This window comes from Capra hircus, chromosome 7 (genome assembly GCF_001704415.2).
Source record: "Capra hircus breed San Clemente chromosome 7, ASM170441v1, whole genome shotgun sequence".
NCBI classification, from domain to species: domain Eukaryota; kingdom Metazoa; phylum Chordata; class Mammalia; order Artiodactyla; family Bovidae; genus Capra; species Capra hircus.
Genome location: NC_030814.1, coordinates 51,585,225 through 51,608,306, shown reverse-complemented (window position 1 = coordinate 51,608,306; position 23,082 = coordinate 51,585,225). Strand labels below are relative to the sequence as shown.

The 23,082-nt window shown below is 39.8% G+C and overlaps 1 protein-coding gene and 1 non-coding gene across 3 annotated transcripts in view; one reads left to right on the top strand and one right to left on the bottom strand.

Moving 5' to 3' along the window:
- JAKMIP2 (janus kinase and microtubule interacting protein 2) overlaps positions 1 to 23,082 on the bottom strand; it is a 197,617-nt gene that overhangs the window by 46,021 nt on the left and 128,514 nt on the right. For both annotated transcript variants that reach the window (XM_005683112.3, XM_005683114.3), the window contains exons 3-8: positions 11,462 to 11,959; positions 7,798 to 8,007; positions 5,869 to 5,967; positions 4,015 to 4,161; positions 2,958 to 3,098; positions 849 to 905 (exon numbers count right to left, since the gene is read on the bottom strand). In XM_005683112.3, coding sequence (XP_005683169.1) covers positions 849 to 905; positions 2,958 to 3,098; positions 4,015 to 4,161; positions 5,869 to 5,967; positions 7,798 to 8,007; positions 11,462 to 11,959 — 1,152 coding nt within the window. The remainder of the gene's footprint in view (positions 1 to 848; positions 906 to 2,957; positions 3,099 to 4,014; positions 4,162 to 5,868; positions 5,968 to 7,797; positions 8,008 to 11,461; positions 11,960 to 23,082) is intronic.
- Positions 20,475 to 20,546, top strand: TRNAA-AGC. Its single transcript has one exon. It is a non-coding gene; the product is annotated as a tRNA-Ala (tRNA).

The window sequence follows — 23,082 nt, the reverse complement described above, 5'->3', positions numbered from 1 at the left end:
TAAATATTATAAACATTTTCCCATATCTTCATTATTCAATGGCATCATTTTAAGTGGCTTTATAATTTTTACTTAATTACTATTTTGTATTTTTTAAAGTATAAATAATGTGATTAATATCTACTACATATATTTTGCAAAGTCCATAATTAATTTTCTTAGAAGACTTTATGATTAAAGAAATAAACATGTATTTGGGCTTTGGATACACCTTGTCATTCTATCTTTCTAGAAAGTAGGAAACATTTGTACATTTCACTGGTAGTAGATTCAAGCCCCCATTTTTTTGTACCTCAATGTGCGTTATCAAATGAGGCAATTGTTTAAAAAAATCAAACAAATTGACAAATTAAATAGCAAAACTTTGTGGATTTTAAGAGGCTATACAGATATTAGAATTGGCATTATCAATAATATTGTCCAAGTGAATAAAGAAAATATAATTTAATCAATTATAGGATGGGTATCAGATGCTAATATTATTCATGGGAGACATCAAATCATATGTCATGCATGTTCTTGAAGCATGACTCTCCAGCTTGTCAGATAACAGATAACCCTTTCTACGTCAAATCTAGTGGGTTCTCCACTCAGAAAACCTGTACTAAAGCAAACACTTTCAGCTTAAAATCCACAACACAATTATTTTTTTCAACAACACAATCACTTTTTGACTTCTAAGAACTATCAAGAGGAAAGATTTTCTTCTGGCAAATAAACCCCATGCTCTGCTACAGTTCAGGAATATCTGATTTATCATGTCTTTGCAGGAAGATGCCTTGGCAAGCCTCACTCTTCTGGCTGTGCTTGTGTGTGGCAAAAGCCTGATAACCTAGTTTCCTCATTACCTTAATTGGCTTGGAACTTCTTCTATGCTTTCTTCTACGAATGAGCTTTTCCCGGTCCTGGAAAAGAGATGAAAGGCTTTTTAGATCTTGAGTTGGTACATATTTCCCTATAGGTTTTTGTTTTGTTTTGTTTTGTTTTGAAAGACAGAGTTGTTTTTTCCCTGAGGCATGACATATTTCTATTTAAAATAAGATTATGTTTTGTAAAATTGGGCAATTTTGGATTTGATACTTAAGTATTTTCAAAGGAAGAATATTTTACAACTTTTCATGATAATCTGTGTGGATCTGAGAGCCTCACAGTCAGGAAGTACACTGTGCTCCTAATTGGCATCCTTTGTTTTATACTTGAAATGAAGTACAAAATAGCGATTCATTTTTCTCCTAAAGTAGGATTCTTCAGTTTCCTCAGATCCCTCCAGGCCAGAATACTAGCATGGGTAGCCTTGCCTTCCTCTAAAGGATCTTCCCAACCCAGGGTTTGAACCCAGGTCTCCCGCATTGCAGGCTGATTCTCTACCAGCTAAGCAACAAGGGACGCCCAGGAATACTGGAGTGGTTAGCCTATCCCTTCTTCAGCAGATCTTCCTGAACCAGGGATCAAATGGGGTCTCCCGCATTCCAGGTGGATTCTTTACCAACTGAGCTATCAGGGAAGCCCAGATATAATGACTGATTTCTTAATTCATTCTTTTTGCGAAAGGAGATACTCTGGGAATTTGGTGTCCACCTTCTAAGTATTCCATATGGTTATTGTACAAATTCAAAAGTAGAAGAAATAAGTAACACTTATGTCTGTCTGAAAGTCTGGTAGAAATGCCTCAACATCTCAAAATTCTGTAAGAAACTTAGCTTAAACCGAGGATATTCAAAGTCAAGCAAATTCTTAGACTAGTGAATCTGTGAGATTTATGAGTTATTAAGGATGTGGAACTGAAGTGAGGGGCATAGAGATTTGAAGGGCATGTTTAACAAATAACCTAGATTAAGCCAGTGGTGTTAATTTTTTCCCCACCTTTATAAACAAAAATAATTTGATCATCCAATCTCAATATATTCAATACTTTAAAAATTTATACTTAGATGACTCTCCTTAATGTCGCATATGTATTATACACTCAATATAGAAAATTTTTAAAGGGTGAACCATAAATAATTATAAGCAGAATTTATAATCCTTTTTGTCCTCAATAGCAGTAAATCATGTTGTTCACACTACTCTGGAGAATACTGTCTGAAGTTCTCCCATCACTAGTTCACCTCTGTAAGCCTTGGCTTGGTCGTGAAGTTAGAGTGATCACAGATGTCACTTGCAGAATAAAGACAGAGAGGCAAAGGGGAAAAACCAAATGCAGATACAGGTCATAGTCCAAAGCTGTTGGTAACACAGGCTTCCCTTGTGGCTCAGCTTGTAAAGAATCTGCCTGCAATGCAGCAGACCTGGGTGCAATCCCTACGTTGGGAAGACCCCCCTGGAGAAGGGAAAGGCTACCCACTTCACTATTCTAGCCTGGAGAATTAGAGTTGGACATGACTGAGTGACTTTAACGTAACATAGGTCTCAGCCAGATGCAGATGGGAGTAACAACTGCTTGACCTACTTCAGCAGGTACTGAAGTCCTCAGAACATCTGGACTGGAATTTCAGCTGTCATGTCATTGTGACATTGCTGTTCATTCGACAAATATTTATTAAACTACCAGACACTGAATCAGGTGTTGGGAAGTAAGAGGCCTATAGTCCTGTTATTGTAGGCAAAATATTTAATCTCTGAGACTCAGAATCTTGATACTAGAAGGTAAATTATAAGATATATCACACCATCAACCTACTCATATATAATACATTTGGGAATTCTTTTAATGTGCTCTGTAGCTATTATTTGAGTTATCAAATTAGTTAACAAAGGATTATAACTGAAAAGATAGAAAACAGTTAAAGGATATAAAGGAGTTTTGGAATAGTTTTTTGAACCTATTTACATATTGATCACATGAACTTGGACCTTTGGGGCTAATCCAAAATTATTAAGTGCTTCTAGCGTATGCTGATTTCTTGCCTACTTGTCCTTGAGAACAGCTTAGAGTTTACAGATTAACCAAGACCTACCCTTGTGAGCTCATCAATAATGTTCTGTTGCTCAATGACCTGAAGTTTTAGAAACTCTGTCTCTTGTTCTTCATTAGCTTGGTCGAGGTCATTTAGAGATTTTAATTTCTTCAAGGGTGGATGGGATGTGATTTTTTCTCTCTGAGTTGAAAAAAAAAGAAAGTATAGGTGGAGACTTTAAAAATCCCAAACTTCAGTGGTTAATATAAAATGTTTGTAGAAATTTTATGAGGTTCCAGCTAAACGTGAAAACTGCCTAGCTTCAATACAAAGACACACACACCAACTAATATCTTCACGTATATTTTGTCTGCTATAATAGGTGGAAATCATTGGGAATGTCTGAAGATCTCTACAGCTGGACTAGAAGTCTGTGAAAGAGCACATTAGCACATTGCCTCTCTATATAAGGCAAATGATGGCATCTATTTCTAGTTATTATGCAAGATCTTAGAAGATGTGGGTACTTACTATACTGTTCTGTAAAGAACACATTAGTAAAACTCTTGGAAGGGGGCTTCTTTCTAAAACATTTATTTAAAAAAAATTTTAGTGAATTATATTTGATTTACGATGTGTTAATTTCTTCTGTAGAGCAAAGTAACTCAGTTATACATATGTATACATATGTATTCTTTTTTCATATTCTTTTCCATTCTGGTTTATCATAGGATAATTGTGATATCACAGGATATTGAATACAGTCCCCTGTGCTGTAGGAGGGCCTTGTTGTTCATCCTGGAAGCAGGCTTCCATGGTTGAGGAGACAGGTTGGAACTCTGCTTCTCTATTTTGGAGCTTTTGGAGAGTGTGCAGATTCCTGGAAGTGCTCCTATCGTTCTGCAAAATTTAGAAACTCCATAAAATTCAGAGCCAGCAGCCTGCTCTTGATTTCTTCCTTATGGGTTCTTCCTTCCTTCTTATAAGGGAAAAATCTAAACTTTCACAAACAGCACTGTATAATATTTTAAACATAAACTGGGGAAGACCAGGAAGTCAGGTTAGTGGCATAATAAAAACAAGGAAGCTGCCCTTTTGCAGAGTGTGTGATACACACCATTTCTGAATTTTCCTTGGTAACGGCTTTTAGTTTCTCTTCCATGCGCTGCAAAGACACCATCAGTTCATCATTTCTCTTGGCGAGGCACTTGTTCCTTTCCAGAAGAGGTTTGCATTGTTTTTCGGTTTCCCGCACACGCTTTAACTGGGAAGACATAAGACAATGTGTCCCTCTGTTTAGAGTCTGAAAATAACTGCATTATAGCAACAGCCACCAAAAAAAGTGTAAACTATATGCAGGATATTTTAAACATAAACATCTAAAAATTATGTAAACAATTCCTACTACCAATAAGCAAATGAAAGTAGCACAAAAGAAAACGGGCAAAAGACAAAGGGCAAATCACACAGGATATCATAAAGGCTACTAGATATTTGGAAAGTTACTCTGCCTCATTAGTTAGAAGGAAAATAAAAATGAAAATTTTATAATAAGAATACACCTCATACCCACCAAAGTGACTAAAATGATCTATAATATTATCTTTACATGTTTATGAAGACAAGGAGAAAATGCAATTCATATATTATTGGAGGGAGTTTAATTGTCATAACAACTGTGGAAAACTGCTCGGTAACAAGTGCTGATACTGACTGCATGTATACTCTATGATCCAGTAATTCTGCCCCTTGGGATAGTCCCCCCAGACATGAACATATTTTCTCACCAGGACATGATGTAGTAGAACCATTAACAACTTTAAACTATCATAGAACAACAGATATGTCCATTAACAATAGATGAATAAATATATACATATACTTACCATATGTAATTGTATATACATATTGTACCATATATTTTTATAATAAAATATATATATACCATATACTTCTATAATGAAGAAGTGAAGTGAAGTGAAGTCGCTCAGTCGTGTCCAACTCTTGGCAACCCCATGGCCTGTAGCCTACCAGGCTCCTCCCTCCATGGGATTCTCCAGGCAAGAGTACTGGAGTGGGTTGCCATTTCCTTCTCCAGGGGATCTTCCTGACCCAGGGATCAAACCTGGGCCTCCAGCATTCCAGGCAGATGCTTTAACCTCTGAGGCACCAGGGACGAATAGGATGGAGTTGTGAACATGAATGAATTCTACATGCAACACAATGAATGACTCTCATCAATGTAACACTGAGCAAAAAGCCAGACACAAAAGGATAATTATTGTATGATTCCATTTACAACACATTTTTTTGGTGGTTATTGGATACACTGCACAGCTTGTGGTATCTTGGTTTCCTGATCAAAGATTGAACTTGGGCCCTGGCCGTAAAAGCATTGAGTCCTTAGCACTGGAACTCCAGGGAATTTCCTACAACACATTTTTAAAATGGCGATAGACATCTATAGAAAGCGAATTCAGTACCAAGGTTAACTTTAGAAGGATGGTGATCGAGGATGGTGATTGAGAGAGGTCTCAAGAAGGGGAAGTTCGGAGATGCTGGTAGTCTTCCACTTAACTCATCAGGCTAGTAGTTACATGAGTACTACACATTGGGCATATTTATTGAATTGTACCTTCATTATTTGTGCACTTTTCTTTACTATTCTGTACTATAACATCATATATACTACTATAGGGGCTTTTCAGGTGACTCAGTGGTAAAGAATCCACCTGCCAGTGCAGAAGACAAGGATTTGATCCCTGGGTCAGGGAGATCCCGAGGAGTAGGGAATGGCAACCCACTCCAGACTTCTTGCCTGGAAAATTCTATGGACAGAGCAACCTGGTGGGCTATAGGCTATGGGGTCGCAAAGAGCTGGACATGACTGAGTGAATGAACGTGGACATACTACTATAACAAAATGCCTAAAAAATAATAAAATTTGAAAAAAAATCTGCTTAGAACTCACCAATTCATTTCGTTCATCTCCAAGCAAGGTATTCCTGTCTTCTAATTTTCTTATCGTGGCATTCAACTCAGCTATTCTCTTTTGATTTCTTCGCAAATCCTACCCAAGAAAATTAAAATGGGAATTTCTTCAACAAAACTTTTCACAAAGTTTCAGAGTACTGCTCTTAAAAGTAACAGGCTTAGTTCCTTTCATTTGGCTTATGAGTTGAGAGTAAAATGTCCTCTTATTTAGAAGAGAGTAAATATTTACCTTATTCCAAACCCCCAAATTCACTGCTTGGGTTTAAGATCACGCCTGGTTGAAACTGCAAATGAATTCTATGTGGCAGATACTCCCTGGGGCCCTGACTCCTGACAAAGGAAGTGGTAGAAAGCTGGATCAGTCTATGAGACCTGTGAGCTGTGAGATCAGGGTCATGCTGTGATTACATGAGGCCCAAGGAGCATCCCTTATGGCATGGCTGCACAGTGCTTCCCACAGGTTAGAGAGGTGTCCTGTTACTACATTTAGCCAAAGAGAGTCTAGAATAGGAGGTGGGGATGGGATCTGCAAATTCCTGCATACCTTTGGAGAAAAAGGTCAGATTCAGAAGGCTGGTGCATTACCTCCATGTATGAGACACAGTAGATTAATGGACAGACTTTGCTGGTAGATTTTGCCCAGATCAGCTGGCTTCCACACTGGTGTAACAGACATGGAATCACTTCACACATAGCAATCATTGACTAATTCTGTGCTCTAGAGTCCACAGGACCATTATACACTTACATGTCCATTATCATCTTACATGTTGATAGTGCTCTACTGTTGACAAAGCAGTTCCACACACATTATATCTCTGGATTCATAGTATCCTGGAAGATTTTGCAGAACTGAGAAGATTTAGGGAGGTCTAAGTTGTTCAAGGCCTCTAACAGTAGCTCAATAACTAGCATATATTCGATGCTATGCACCAGACTCCATGCTCAGTATTTTGCATATCTTTTCTCCTAACCTCAAACTAGCTCTGTGCAGTACCACTATTGCCTCTGTTTTACAGACGAGCGAACTCTGAGCTGTCAAAGGATCTGCTAAAGTCACACAACAATTGGCAGATCCAGAATTTAAACTAAAGGGTATGACTTCAGAACATATTTTCTTGACAATTTTGCTACACTGCAGGTAGGTGTCAGTGATAGAACTAAAACTTACATCTGCTAAAATCTAGTTCAGTATTCTTTCTCCCACCTACCAGGAGAAATATATATATATCCATAAATTATTCATTACTGAGTTCTAAGTATTAGCAATACTTTGAAATCTATCTTTGTTCCTAAATAATACATTGCCATCTTTTTAGCAGATAAATACTTTGAGAGATAAAAGATATGAAAGTAAACTATAAACAAGCTGATTTCTATCACTACATTTCTAAAAATACTTTCTCATATAAAATGATGAAAATACAGGAAAATAAATATCAAACTCAACCAGACTTGAAGTTTTCAGATGACGGTTACTCATGATTTAGTCTTTTACACAGTTACACATTTTGACCCCTGTACATGATAACCATTTTTACCAGTTTCCAACTCAATTGTTCATACAAGGGAAAATTCCCAGTCTTGGAAAGAGGCAAAGTATTTTCATCTAATTGATGATTCTTAAAATACACTGATGTCGGACAGCTATCATTTGGCTAGAAAAATTCTGTGAAGAATTTTAAAAGATCTGTAATTCTCTTGTGATCAGCTAAAAGCAGTTCAGATCACTTTGTTGTCTATGAGTATAGAAAACCCTGCTCCCAAGATACTCCCTGGTTTTATAGCAGGAGATAGAATTGATTTCTCTGTAGTAAACAGGAAAAGAGCTTAAGTGAAAAGTAAAACTTAGGTACTAAATAAAAGATGACTCCTGAGTCTTTAACTTCAATTTGAATAGACTTACCGGACTGCTGCAGTGTTCAGAGCCGTCTCCTGCCCTTCCTGGGATTTCTCGTTTCGGACTGCTCATGTTACATTCAGCCTCCTTGACCAGAAAGAGCTGTTCATCCAAAGCCTCCTTCTGGAGCTGGAGCTTCTGTACATAGCCTGTTTGGGTCTCCAGTTCCTTTTCCAGAGAAAAGATGATCCTGTCCTTGGCTTTGATCTCATCCATCTGAATTAAATGACACCCAGGACATTTTATTTAACAATGCTGCAAAGAAATGCATCTTCACAATGGTATGAGCTTAGCTTCTTTCTGCTCATTGAAACAGGAAAAAAAGAATCATGAATATGACAAGTATATTTAATCCAGGAATAAGGCAAAACTGGTGTCAAGGAGGGTAATATTTTTCTTTCTAGTATATCCTGTGTAGATGCTGTGATTCAGTATATTGTTTGAAATAGTCTGAGTGGTTGGATATAGAAAGCAAAAGTTAACTCGAAGACAGGTTATTAGTGTTAATTAAAGACAGATATTAAATATTCCACTACAATGTCTCACAGGACAATGTGTGATGTTACTTCCTATTTGGGGTAACGATCTTTGAATTCCTTTTAAAAAGCAGTAACAACAATAAGCAGGTCATTTGTAACCGAAGAAGCTTCAGTATTTCTAGTAGCCTCATCATTTTCTAAGGCCAGTATGTTTGCATTCAGGTGGTGAATTTGTCCTTCCATGGTTCATATTATATGGCTCCTTTCATTCCTATCCATTTTCCAGAGCAGCCAGTTCTTAGCAACCATTTTATTACTACCATCAGAAAATTATGGTTGGGACAAGAACAGGAATGGAAAATACCTGGCAATATTAACCACTGTTTTCCCACCTGTATCTGTGGGATATATTTATTGTTAAGTCTGAGCATGGTCTCAGAAATACTTCTCAACTAAAGGCCAAAAGTATTTGGTACCCGTTGATCAGATTTCCACCAGACTAAAAACTTTCTGCCTCCTGAGTGAGGGCTAGTGAAATTATTGTCTATAAACAATCTTTGAAGAAAGCATAGCCTTTGGGTAAAGCCTTTCTTCTCATTTCATTATATTTTATGAGAATATTAAAAATGGAAATAGAGTAGGCGAGTAGACACATTTAATATAAATAATATTATGCTGTTCTCCTCTTTATAAGAGTGTCTCCTTACACATAACAAATCACTTTGTATAAATATTTCTTTGCTGTGTTCCTTAAGACCAAAATACATTTTTTAACATATCTGAGACAGAAATTGTGTTATATAATCACATTTCCCCACATGTAACTATTTGTGAGCTAACGCCTCCAAGTCATAGGATTAAATTTTAGGTCATTTTGGGGAGGTCATGGTCCTGGGATATCATCTGATAACTTGGCAAGTAATCAAACACTGTCCTGTTAATTTGGGAGTAAAAGCATTGTCTTTATTTTTATCTCCTTGTAAGAGATGAGTCTAGTATTATTCTTATCTAAGAAGCATGTTCATTTGTTAGATCTGTTATCCATGGTTTATTTACAGTTTACCAGAGCTCCAGATCTGCATGTTCCTAGTTGGTTTTGAGGTACCCTACTTAAATAAACCTGCTGGGAAATCATCTCGTCACACCCATATAATCATTCTCATCATCATAACTGAAATTTATTGATCTTTTAATACATTCAATGCATTCAGGGTCTTACATAGCTTATCTCATTTTGATACAATCCTATTATGTAGTTCTCTTATTACCGCTTCACAGGTGATGACTGAGGACCCAAAGGGTAAAAAGCTTGATCATGGCTAATAAATGATGAAGCCTGATTTAAAATACAGACTTATGACCCTCAAGCCCATGCGGTTAGGCACTGTGCTATACTTATGCCAAGATTATCCTTGCAGCATTTTCTCAAAGTGGTTTTCTGTAGACTACCAAGTAACTAGTGTCAAGGAGTCTCAACTGCATACTGGTTATAAGCATGGACTCTGGTTTCAGAATACTGAAAATCTTCCAAATTCCTAGTTCTTAAGTAGGGAGAGGGTACATATCAGAATTCCCTGGGGAAATTTTTGACACAGCATCGCTCCCATTTATCTCCCTTTCTGTCCACAAATGGAACTGGGTGTTGGGGTAAGAACAAGATTAGAAGGAAAAAATGAAGACAAGCACATCTGTATTACTGAAAAAGTTTCCCGTTTTTCTGTTTGCACTCAATTTTTGAACTAAGATTCAGAGAAACTAGATTTTACACTGTTACTCAGAGAGATACCATGCCTGTCTCTGCAATGTACCGGTGAAAAGAAGTCATGAAAAAAATTATAGCCATGGATGGGTGGATATATTAGTAGACTTACACTGAAACCATTGACAAACAAAAATATTTACTGTAAAATATTTAATTTTAAATATATTTTAAAAATATTTAATTTCATTTACCTACCTGCTGACTCGAGTTCACATCCTGATTCTTTCTTCAACAGCCATTGGTGTTTTAAAAACCAAAGGCAGGGCAGAGACCAATATTTCTGCACTGCGTTTGGTTTTTATTGTCAACCAGTACAATAGCACTAATTGCAGATAAAAAAATTTGCAAAGTTTGGCAAAGGCAACATTTACAGTCACACTGTATTTCAGTACAAAGAAAATTACATGTTTAATTTTGTCTAATATGTCCTCTGATAACCACTTTTTACATAAAACTGAAATCCTAGCGATATCGTCCAAGGGACATAATTAGAATTCTCAGAATATAAATGGTTAGACTCAATAGATACAAGAAGGAAAGCGTTTTTTAAGTTCTTTTCTAAGAAAATATTTTTAGAGAAGCACAAAGTATACTTGAATAGGTGATAGCTAATTTGATAATATATAACCCAGCTATAACTGGTGCTAAACATTCTGAATACAGATGCAAATAAACACTTCTTCTAAGACAAGGTCAATCTGCAACATTATAGCTTTCACACAGTAATTCTATTTACTTTTAAGCATAGTGAAAAGACTGATGTGGCTTTTAGTCATACATATTAAAAAAAAGCTTCAACTCAGTAGGGGTTGAAGTAAGTCTTAGAAATTGGTAATAGCAAGTAAGCTAGGTAGGAATGACAACCAATTTAAGAATTACAATGGTCCTTATTTTGAATTGCCTTCATTTACTCTGGGGAAGAAGATCTATTTGTAAAATGACTAGGGGTTTTATAGCTCTGCTTCTTGCTTTCAGACATGGTTCCTGGGGAGAAAACACGTGAATTCCTCAGTATGTTCCCAGTGGCTGCCATTTTCAGACAGCTTGAAAGCCAAAGAAAATCCCCCCGCCCCTGTAAAAACATTTTACAAATGGAAAGCCTGCAAAACATGCTGATGTTGGAAGAGTATATCATTCAGAAAATTTTTATATACACCCAAGGAAACGAGCCATTAAATAAATACCTTGCCATACGTGTGAGGCTAGAAATTTCCAATCTTTATGAGAAAGATGACTCCAAAATCTTTTACCTTTTACAATGCCAATTTTGGCCTGGGTGCATCTATTTGCCTATCGACTTATATTTTGAACAGCACTAGACAGAAGAGGGGCACTGCTTGTAATCCACTCACGAAAAAACACCTGAAAAAGCAAGCCCCACGGCTGTCTAAAGCCTGGAAAGAGAACGGTTCTGCCCTGGGTTACTAACCAGCCTCCGAATATCCCGTTCCGACTCCCACTTGATCTTGGAGATGGCTTCCTGGTGGGACTGATGCTCACTCCTGAGGTCCCCAGCCTTGATTTTATCTGCTTGGATCATGTTGCTCAGCGCCTCATCCACCTGCTTCTTGGCCGTTTTCAGGTCCGCAATCTCCTGTAAGAGCTTAAGGCGCTCGGCATCGAACAGTTTCCGGGCCTCCTCACGGGCCTCGATGGTGAGCGCTGTCCTTACTTTGTCGCTGCTGCCGTCCCGGAGCGCGCACAGCGCTGACTTGAGCCTCTGGATCTCGCCATCCCGCACCTTAACTGTCCGGGCCATTTCCTGCTCGTGCTGCTTGATGAGATTCTCCCGCACGGCCTGCAGCTCCTTCATCTTCTCCTCGTGGAGCTTGGCTTTGAGTTCCGTCACCAGGACCGTGTGCTTGCGCTGCTCCAGCTCGCGGATCCTCTTGGCTTCTTGAGTCTTCTCTCGTTCGAGTTTAGATACCTGAGAGGCGAAAGGAGGAAGGGAGGTGAGCCTCATGAGAAAGATGTGCTCCTAGGCAGGCTTGGCAGCTCAGATCCCTGGGATCTCCTAATGCTTCATCTCTTTTCAAATTCTAGCCCGCAGTGGTAGGAGGGAGGGTGCCCGCGGAAACCCACAGGCCTTTTTATGCAGGGAGGACAGCATGTGAGGGCTTCCCTGGTAGCTCAGCTGGTAAAGAGTCCGCCTAAATGCAGGAGACCCCAGTTTGATTCCTGGGTTGGGAAGATCCCCTGGAGAAGGGATAGGCTACTCCAGTATTCTTGGGCTTCCCCTGTGGCTCAGCTGATAAAAACTCGGCAGGCAATGCGGGAGACCTGGGTTTGATCTCTGGGTTGGGAAGATCCCCTGGAGAAGGGAAAGGCTATCCACTCCAGTATTCTGGTCTGGAGAATTCCATGGACTGCACAGTCCACGGGGCCGCAAAGAGTCGGACAAGGCTGTGCCACTTTAACTTTCACATTATGTGAAAGGAGGAAATACCCAAGGATGCTTCCAATACTTTGTTCAGACAAATATTTGATGTTCAGGGGCTTTACTATTTTGTGTGGTCTTCAGGCAAGCAGCACAGGCATCACCCAGAGGCTTATCAGAAATGCAGGGGATCCATCCCAGACCTATGAATGATAACCTGCAGTTTAATGCATCCCCAGGTAACTGACATATGCATTAAAATTAGGAAATTGTGCTCTAATGTTTTTCATCTTGGTGAGGAGTTCAAAATAGATCATCTGGAGATCATTCTAGACTACACATCCCTGCTGCTGCTGCTGAGTCGCTTCAGTCATGTCCGACTCTGTGAGACCCCATAGACGGCAGCCCACCAGGCTCCCCCGTCCCTGGGTTTCTCCAGGCAAGAACACTGGAGTGGGTTGCCATTTCCTTCTCCAATGCATAAAAGTGAAAAGTGAAAGTGAAGTCACTCAGTCATGTCCAACTCTTAGCGACCCCATGGACTGCAGCCCACCAGGCTCCTCCATCCATGGGATTTTCCAGGCAAGAGTACTGGAGTGGGGTGCCATTGCCTTCTCCGACACGTCCCTAGTGAGGTCTAAACTGATAACTGTGCATGTCCTAGGACACCCAGGATAGTCCATAGTTCAATATTTTGATCAGACTAAAAAACTGGTGTCTAAAGTGATAGCATAAAACATTTCCCTTTCTTTTTCTTCTCTCTTTTTTTTTTTTGAAGAGAAGATAACTGCTGCTAAGGGGGAAGTGAGGAATGAAGATGGTTGATATGTGCTCAACTTCACCTTCCTTACCATAGCAACTTGGTCCCACCCCCCAAATTTTTACAGATACACACACAGCAGTAAAAACCCCTGCAGTACAAGGACTTCTCTGTTACAGGAGGTCAGTGGCTGTTATTTCGGCTACATGGGTGTCTGTCTGCATTCTTCAATATCTCTTATCTCCCTCTCTCCCCCACCTATGTCAACACTCTGAGGAATTTAACAAAGTATTGCTTCTAATCTTTTTACTTGCAAGGAGAAAAGAAAAATTCTCCTGTGTTTTGTATTATTTCCAATGGTAATACAGGTCTTATAGCAATTGCACTGCCTTAATTTGGCTGGGAGTTCGTCTCTGATTTAGTAGGTAAGTGCGTGGCCTGGCATCTGTAGCTTAAAAAAGCCTCACTAGGCTCCTGTACTGTCCTCCTCCTCCTGTCATCTCTGCTGCCTGTCTTTGTTCCTTTGTCTCAGTCTTTTGCACACATACACACACAGGCAGTAACCTAGAAAAAGGGAAAAGCCGGGCAGCACCGGGAGGAATATCTAGGTGAGTGATACTGAGTCTTTGCCATTTGTAAAATTAGAACATTTGTAAAATAATTGCTGAGCCTTTCCAGCTAAAATATTGTAAGATCCAAACTCCTTATTGAAACAATTGTAATTATGAAGTAAAGTGTCTGAGATTTTACTTACCTTAATGGTTTACTTACCTTTAGCTAGAACAGAATTTTCTAAGTCCACATGGCATTCTATGAATATTTGATTTTAAAGGTACAACAATCATTCCCATGTAGGTTATTCTAAAAGGATTCAGGACACAAGGAGATTTGGCGAAATAAAGAGTCAGGCTTCCCCAGGACTGTTCTCGGGTCTTGCCTCCAGCCCAGCCCAGGTCCCCTCCCCAGTATCTGTTAGTGCGTATGTCCTAAAGCAGCGCTGTCCCTCACGGTGGCCATAGCCACAGCAGGCACTTGTGATACTGGCAAGTCTGAACTGAGTCTGGCCACAGATATAGAATACTCATCCCATTTCTAAGACTTAGTATGAGGTAAACATTAATATATCATTAATAATTTTTACATTGGTTGAAACCATAATATTTTGAAGTTTTTTGGCCTTGTGGCATGTGGGATCTTCCTCAAGCAGGGATCAGACCCATGCTCCCTGCATTAGAAATGTGGAGTCTTAAGCAATGGACTGCCGGGAAAGTCCAAAACTATCTATAGTATTTTGGATAAATTAGGTAAAATAAAGTATACTATTACAATTAATTTGGCTTATATTTACTTTTTAAAATTGTAGTTATAAGAAGTTTTAAAATCACATATATGGCTTGCATTATATTTCTTTTGGACAGCATTACTTCAGAGTTCTTGGAGGTTCATTTAACGAATCGAGCTTTCGTCACACTGCTGCTGACATTCTCTTAGCAAAATCTTGTTATGATCTATGTGCCAGGGCTTCTTCCTGTTGGGGGATAGAATCCCAACACTTCAGCTGCCCCTTTCAGCTCTCAGAAGACTTGGTTGGACTTTCAGGCCCCATTTTAACTCCTCGTTTGACATCTCAGGTATAGGGCAGTATTCTGTTTTCTACACACACCCTGAATCTCTACACTTTCATGCCTGCCTAAGTTTCTTCTTCCTGATCTGCCCTTTCCTCAGCTCCCTTTGGGATCCTCTCATTCCTCCTGACCTAGCTAGATGCTACCGTCTCTGGTCATATCACCCTGATCTCCCAGGACCAAGCTCGTTTCTCCTGCATTTTTCTTCTCTGTGCAGGTTGCTAACACCTCCCTGCTGGTCTCTTCCACATTTGTCTTTATGCTGTTTTCCTTTTTGTCGGCACGCCTGTCTGTCTTCACCATCTCCTCTCTTACCCCACCTTGACTGAAAACTCCTAGAAGGTCGCCAGTGAGCCTTGTTCATCTTTGTCTACCCAGTGGTCGTCAGCACAGCACAGAAGACAAAGAGCATGTGTGAAATGAAAGAGTGTAAGCCAATATGTTTCCCTGGCTAGCCTCGTAACTAGAGGCAGGAATAATATATCCTGTCACACATTGTAGAGAACATGGGCTTGCACTGTTACCCAGAGCAGCCCTCATCCATCCCTTCCCTGTATAAAACAATAAAAGAAAAATACCCCCAACATATGATGTCTGCCTGTGTTCTTTTTGATAGTTCTCCCAATGCTTCAGTAATGACAGCCTAAATCTTTCCATTTTTTTTTTTCAATGAAGTGAAGGACTTTCTAGACTATGAGTGAGCAAACAGTACCCCATGAGCCAAATCTTTCCCGCCCCCTCCCTCTTTGTGAATAGAGTTTTATTGGAACATAGCCAGGCCCATCCATTTCCATGTTGCCCATGGCTGCTTTCATGCCACAATGAAGTTGAGTAGTTTCACAGAACCTCTCTGGCCCACAAAACCTAAAATATTTACTGTTTTGTACTTCACGGAAAATGTTTGCTGATTCTTCTTTTATATAATGTAAGTTTTGAAAAGAGGGGCCTTATTTTTCACTGAGTTAGAATCTCTGATAATTTACCTTCCATCTAATTTACCTTGGGGAAATTAACTCAAGTGATAGGAAACTATCGTCTCCAATTTCAGCAGGATGTATTTATGTTCCTTAGGCATTTGGAACATTATCGTGACCTTAAGAGCAGATAGGTAATGACTTACTAGGAGAATTTTAGCAGCTCTTCTTAAAACAATGAAAAGCTGTAGTAAAGACGGATAAAGGGTAATGAATTCTGGGTTTGTATTTGGATTTCACCATCTACTCTCTCTAAGAAAGTTGCTTTATCCTGAGGATCTTTGATTACACTTTAAAAAAATACCTGTAAAAGAGATATTTTTAGGATTAAATTAGATAATGAATGGGAAAGTATCTTAAACTGTAAAGTACTGTAAAAATGTAAGGTAATATATTATATTGGATATAAGAGGAAATACTCATGATCTGAAATTATTATGTGAAGTTCTCTGCAGGTATATTAGATTGTACCAGTCTGTGATTCTGTAATTTCTCTCAAGTTATAAACAATAATCTTTTATGTGTAGACTGGAGAGGAGATGAATGAAAAAGAAAAAAAAAAAGTGAAAATACAGATGTATGGAAAATATACTCTAGCATGAAGACAAAACAAATAGGAACACACACTGGCATTTTTTCCCATCACAGCAGAGTATTCAAAAAAAAAGAAAAAATATTGAATTACTTTTGGCACTTTTTAATGGCTACTTATTTGGTTGTCATGGCAACTGTCATTTTTGGCAGTATTTCTAGGTACGGTCTTTTTTTTTTTTAACTTGAAAAGAGTTTCACTATGAAGGAGATACAAAGAATGTGACTGACATCTGGGAGGAAAAAAAGAGCCAATAAAAATTGTGTAGTAAAAACATTTTCTGAAAATTATTTATAGCTTAGATTGTACCACTAAGAAATAGATTTTAATATCTTAATGCAAATCATGAAAATGAGTATACAAAAAGATGAAGAACTACCCCTGAGTAATATGAAAAAATGTGAAGATAATACTTCGAAAGGTAAAAATTAATTAGTTGATTGAAGAGAGAATCAATTTTTACTTGTGGAAATGTTATATGGACAAAAATTTCAGCTCCATCACCAAAAATAGTACGCATTTATCGGGGGCTTAACTTACTATGTATGAATTAGGCACTTTTTTAAAGGCTTTACACCTATCAATACACTTAACATCCTAGGCAGCTCTATGATATAGATAGTATTTATTACATCTGAATTTCTGATGAGAAAAGTGGGGAACAGGCTCTACAGAAGCACAACATAAAGAAGGCTGATTGGGGTCCAGGTGGGCCAGGAGCCAGGTCAGGGCAGATCTCAGATCTCCTAGTTTGTTCTGAAGGCTTTGGCAAGCTGGGGCCCCAGCCTCAGCCTCAGTTTACTCATGTGTAAACTAGGATTGGTGATATTTTTCTCATATGATTGTTGAAAGGACTGACTTCCATAATCCAGCAAAGTCCTTTGGATAGGCTAGAACACATGGGCAATTAATAACTATTAATACATGGTAGATATTAAATATTAATTTGATGAGCATTATTACACATTAATATTTTATCATGCAATGTATACTAATACCATGAACAACATAAACCTAAATACCCATATTATGGTGCTAAGATGAGTGCTACTATTATATTATAAGACCTTAGCAACTATTTTCCTAATAGAGATGTTCAAAGATAAAATTGGGTTTCCTCAAGATGTCCTGAATTTCTTGGTGACATCTTATCTTAACTTGGAAAACATTGCTTAATGTATACAAAGAAGTTATAGGGGGTAGGGTGGGACAAGGCTAGAGGGTGAGCACTGAACAGAGATTTGAATAAAAGACTTCTTATATCACTTTTACCCCAGGGGTTTTATTAAAAAAATAATAATAACTAGGGAAATTTAATCCTGCTTCCACGGTGACAGAAGGAAGAAAATTCATGACTAGCTTTCCAGGCTTCCCATTATATTTTCTTCTTTTGTCCTAATTCTAGTGTTGCCTTTGAAAAATGCCACTGTAAATTCTGCTGCGATAAAGAGGGTGATATTTGAGCTTTACTGTGAAATCTAGGATTAAACGTTGGACTGCCTATCAAAGGTAAGGAGGGCTGAGAGGTTATCAAGACAAGACAAGCCAGCAAAAGGTTCAGCTTGGATTATCTGCATCAGATGTAGCCAGAGACCTAAACGCACAGTGGGCTGGCAGGGGTTTTCATGGGCATGAAGTAATTCTCCAACAGGAGATGTGAAGAGAGAAAGGCTGCCGCCATAGGAGTGGGGCTCATAAGGGCTTCTCCGGTAGCTCAGCTGGTAAAGAACCCTCCTGCAAAGCAGGAGTTCCCAGTTCGATTCCTGGGTTGGGAAGATCCCCTGGAGAAGGGATAGGCTACCCACATCAGTATCCTTGGGCTTCCATGGTGGCTCAGTTGGTAGGATCCACATGCAATGCGGGAGACCTGGGTTTGATCCCTGGGTTGGGAAGATCCCCTGTAGGAGTGCATGGCAACCTATTCCAGTATTCTTGCCTGGAGAATCCTGAAGGACCGAGGAGCCTGGCGGGCTGCATTCCATGGAATCCCAAAGAGTTGGACACAACCGAGCAACTAAGCACAGCACAGCCTAAGGGAGATTTTATACAACCTGGGGAAGTAATAAAAGCTTCTCTCTTTTCATTTGTTGCTTTTAGTTACTTAGGTTTCCTGAAAACAAAACTAAATTTGCAGAAAGCAAGAAGTACTGGATGCCCAGTGTGGGCCCTGAACCTGCACACTCTAGAGTACTAGCCTGAGGAGAGAGAAGGTTGGCTGGTTTTTTGAGAGCACCCTGGAGGCAACAGAGTGCCGTGGAGTAAGAAAGCACCACCTTGATCACAGCCTTAGAGAAGATGGGAGTTTCCATGTTGGCTCCTCCTCTAGCTGTGTCACTGGGAGCAAATGAATTACATAGAACTTGTGTTCTTTCTCAGTGAAATCAGAATAGTAATCAGATGCTGCCTTTGTCCCAGGCTCTCAATGAGGACTGCTTTGCAGTCTAACGGGCTGTTCTAAGGGTGGAAACTCCTTTCTGGAGCTGACTCTGCCCAAAGCAAGCATCCCAGGCCTGCCACCCTGCAGACTTGACCCTCAGAGGCCTGTCCTCTGCTCCTGCTTCATCCCCTCTGTGACTGTGGGCTTCACTGTAGCTGCAGGCTGCCTCTGAGGGAGAGAATGAAACCCTGGGGAACTGGGTGGGTGGATTTCACGTCTCACAGCAATCCCTCGTGTGCCTGCACACCCTGAGCAGCAGATCAGTGTCCACAGAGGAGACACACAGGAAAACACCATGGCTTCATGGCTCAGTGCTGGTCCAAGAAAGACAGATCTGGTGGAAATGTTTCTTCCACCCAAGCCTGGGGTGGCCCGCCTCAATCAATACTATATTGTACTTATGCCATGGGGTTTTGGGGAATGTTTTAAAAACAATCATGATAATTCACTCAACAAGTAGGACATGTCTCCCACATGTCGGGCAGCACTGTAAACACTGGGGTTCCCTTACTTAGCGGGTCCCTGAAGCAGACATGGAAGCATACATTTCATTAGAGCGGGGACAGCAGGCAAGAAACAAGCAAACAAACAAATAACATAACTTCAGACATAAGTTTCAGACTTTCACTTTCTTCATAAGTACAGAGTCCTGTGATTAAAGCACCACAGGGCGATGTGCTAGATAGAGTACATGGAATGAAGGGAACAGTGTCATGTAACTTGGTGATCAGGGAAGGGTCCAGAAGAGCTAGAGCAGATTCCTTTCCTGATTAATCTCGACTATTTTGAAAGGATCTTAGCTCTTTTATGTTATCCATAATCTGCTCATTTTATAGATGCACAAATGCAGGCCCAAAAAGGTCATCCAGCAGAGAGACCCCACCTGTGCTCTTTCCTCTCCACCATAGGCCACCATAGTTACATCCTTTTGGCCCCTATGATTGGAGTCCAGTCAAAATGACCTACATATCGCCACATTTTTTCCTATCAGTGCTTTACAAATCTTTCAGATAATTTCTACTCACCAGAAGTGGGCTGTGTCTAATATTTTAGTTTCATTTCCCTGCAGTGGAAATGCAGGCATTATGGGGGAAGGATGGGGCATATCCCCCACTCCCTCAACACACACACACACTTCATTGCTCCATTTGAAATTTGCATAATGGTATAAAAAAAAGTTCTGACATTGTCTCTTCCTCTGCCTATGGTTTTCAGTATTTTCCAGACATTCACATGTTTTAAGTATAGCACTGGCTTGGCAAAACATGTAAACAACTTAAATGCCTACTGATGAATAAATAGATACAGAAAATGGGATATATCACCTCCTATACACACACAATGAAATATTCAGCCATAGAAAGGAAGGAAATTCTGTCATTTGCAACATTATGCCAAGTGAAATAAGCCAGATAAAGACAAACACTGTATGATCACACTTACATGTGGAATTAAAGAAAAAAATAGAGCTCATAGATATAGGGAATGGATTGGTGGTTACCAGAGGCAGAATGGTTACCAGAGGAGATGGTTAAGGTGGTTAAAAAGTAAACTTCCAGTTACACGGTAAATTCTGAGGATGTAATGCACAGCATGGTGATTATAGTTAACGGTCCTCTTAACAATATTTGAAGATTGCAAAAAGAGTATATCTTAACAGTTCTCGTCACAGCAGCTGGGGGTATAGCTCAGTGGTAGAGCGCATGCTTAGCATGCATGAGGCCCTGGGTTCAATCCCCAGTATCTACATCTTCAGGGCTTCCCTTGTGGCTCAGCTGGTAAAGAATCTGCCCACAAAGCGGGAGACCTGGGTTCAATCCCTGGGTTGGGAAGATCCCCTGGTGAAGGGATAGGCTACCCACTCCAGTATTCTGGCCTGGAGAATTCCATGGACTGTACAGTCCACGGGGTCGCAAAGAGTTGGACAAGACTGACAGACTGTCACTTTCACTTTCCTCACAAGAGCAAAATCTTTGTAACTCTGTGAGGTGATGGCTATTGACAAAACTTATTGTGATAATCATTTCACAATTTATACATCTATCAAATCGTTATGCTGCACACACAAAATGAACACACTGTTATACATCAATTGTATCTCAATAGAACGGGAAAACATGTGAAAAAAGAGCACAGACTTGGGAGGAGAGGGAAGGGGACTTGAAGACCCAGCTCCGTCACCAACAAGCACGTGACTCTGAGTGAACTGCTTTATCTCACTGAGCCTCGGTTTCCGCATTTGTAAAATGTGGGTAATGACAGTGCCCACCTCAGAGAATGGTAGTGAGGGTGAAATGTGATAACTGAATTATAACACAACATATCTGATAATATCTGCTCAAAAAATACACACACATAACTTAGGAAGTAAACACGACTATTATCCCATGCGACAAAGGAAGACACAGGTATTTCATAACCTGCACAGGGTCACTCAGGTGCTAAGGGAAATAGCTGGGATTATGTGAGGAGGAAACGCAGTTCTTATCATGCGTGACAGATGGTAAACATTCAATAAAGTCCAGCATGTGTGACCCTGCTCTATCTGCAGTATTTTCTGCAAATGTCAGTGGGATGATTTGTCTTTCTGGAAAAATGAGTAATATCCCATCACTCCAAAGGTTTCCACTCTTTAACTAGTCCATTCCCCTGAGGTTAAACTGTCATTTTATCATCATCCTAGCCTTGGAGTCAAACTGAGAGTGTGAATTCACGTGTCGGCATTGTTCATGTTCTCTCTCTTAGAGCCTCGGCCTGTGGTAACACAACCGTATTTATTTTAATAAAACTGCTTTATGACTTGTTTGCCCTCTAAATTCCCTTTGCTCTTTGGGGAATGCTGCTGACAGTAGTGAGGCTTTGCTGTCGCCCCTGTGCTAGGATTATAATTAACTGCCATGGAGAGGGAGTCTGGGGGAGGGGCAGAGGGTGGACGACAAGGGCAGTGCTTTCATTTCAGAGCCTGGCTTCTAGTCTCTTGTCAGCAGAAAGGGAGATGACCCCTGACTGCTGGCTTAGACACCAGTGCCCAGCCCTGGATAAACAGGCACGATAAACAGCTCTGTCCCCAGTCAAGAGTTACCCCTTTTAAAAGGCTAGCACATGTGGGAAATGGCAGGGTTGGGATCTGCAGGGCCTCTGCCTCTTTAAAATCTCATGAGCTTGGTCTCTGTAAACCAGGGGCAGGTTATGGTTCCCAGTATCCAGATGGATAGCCTTCTTCCCAAGAAGGTAGTTTGTCATTCTGTTGTTACTACAATTAAAGCAGCCTGCCTCCCTCAAAATGCTATGTTGCCCCAGGGAAAGTTAAAACCAATGAAATGTTCATAGCTTGTCGACCTGGAAGGAATTGTGGAGTGGAGTGTTTGTCAACACGAAGTCAAAAAACCACCTCCACGGGGACTGTCTGGACTGTGTGCTGGAATTGCAGTCCTGAGCCTCATCACTCCTACTTTATCAGAATCTTTGGACTCTGGGCCCAGGGATCTCAATTTTTAATAAGTTCCCTCAGGTTATTCTAATTTCCAGTGATGCTTGAGAGACAAGAATATAGAGAAACAGATTCAGTCATCTGAATTACAGATCGACACACTGAGAAATTGAAATTTGTCCCCGAGGAGAGAAAAAGGCAATATTCTGGTTTTCTGACTCTTACACAAACATTTTTGACTTTGTTTTCGTTTGTTTTGTTTTATGACACCACATTCTTTTTAACTTTATGGAAACTGAAAAATACCCTTCACAAACTTTACATTGGGGCCTGCTTATCCAAGGTCAAGGCTTAACTGAGACAGGGGGCCAGGAGCTTTGGCCAATTCAAGCTTTTATTATTGTTCAAACCAGGAGAGATACATTTGGGAGAAAAGAACTAATTAAAAGGTAATGGTAAAGTCAAGGAAGAAGAGGCAGTAAAAAAGAGTAAGGATATATGTTATTTGTCACTTGATTAAGAACATTTCCTTACTGCACAAAGAGTTATCTCTTTAAGGCAATTTTACACTGACATGATTGTCTCTACTTTGCAAAAATGTCTCACGCCTGTCACATATTTCAAAATGATTTCCTGTCCATGACTCTGTTTGATACCCATACCACTCTAATAAGAGAAGCGTTAGCATATTCATTTAATGGATGAGACTTAGAAGCACAGAAACTTTCCTAAGTCTAATTAGCAACTGACTCAAGCATACCAGATATGGAAGGGATATTACTATGAATTATTTTTTCCAGAATTTACTATGTTCCAGGCAGCTCTCTGAGCATCTGACATGAATTTTCTCATATA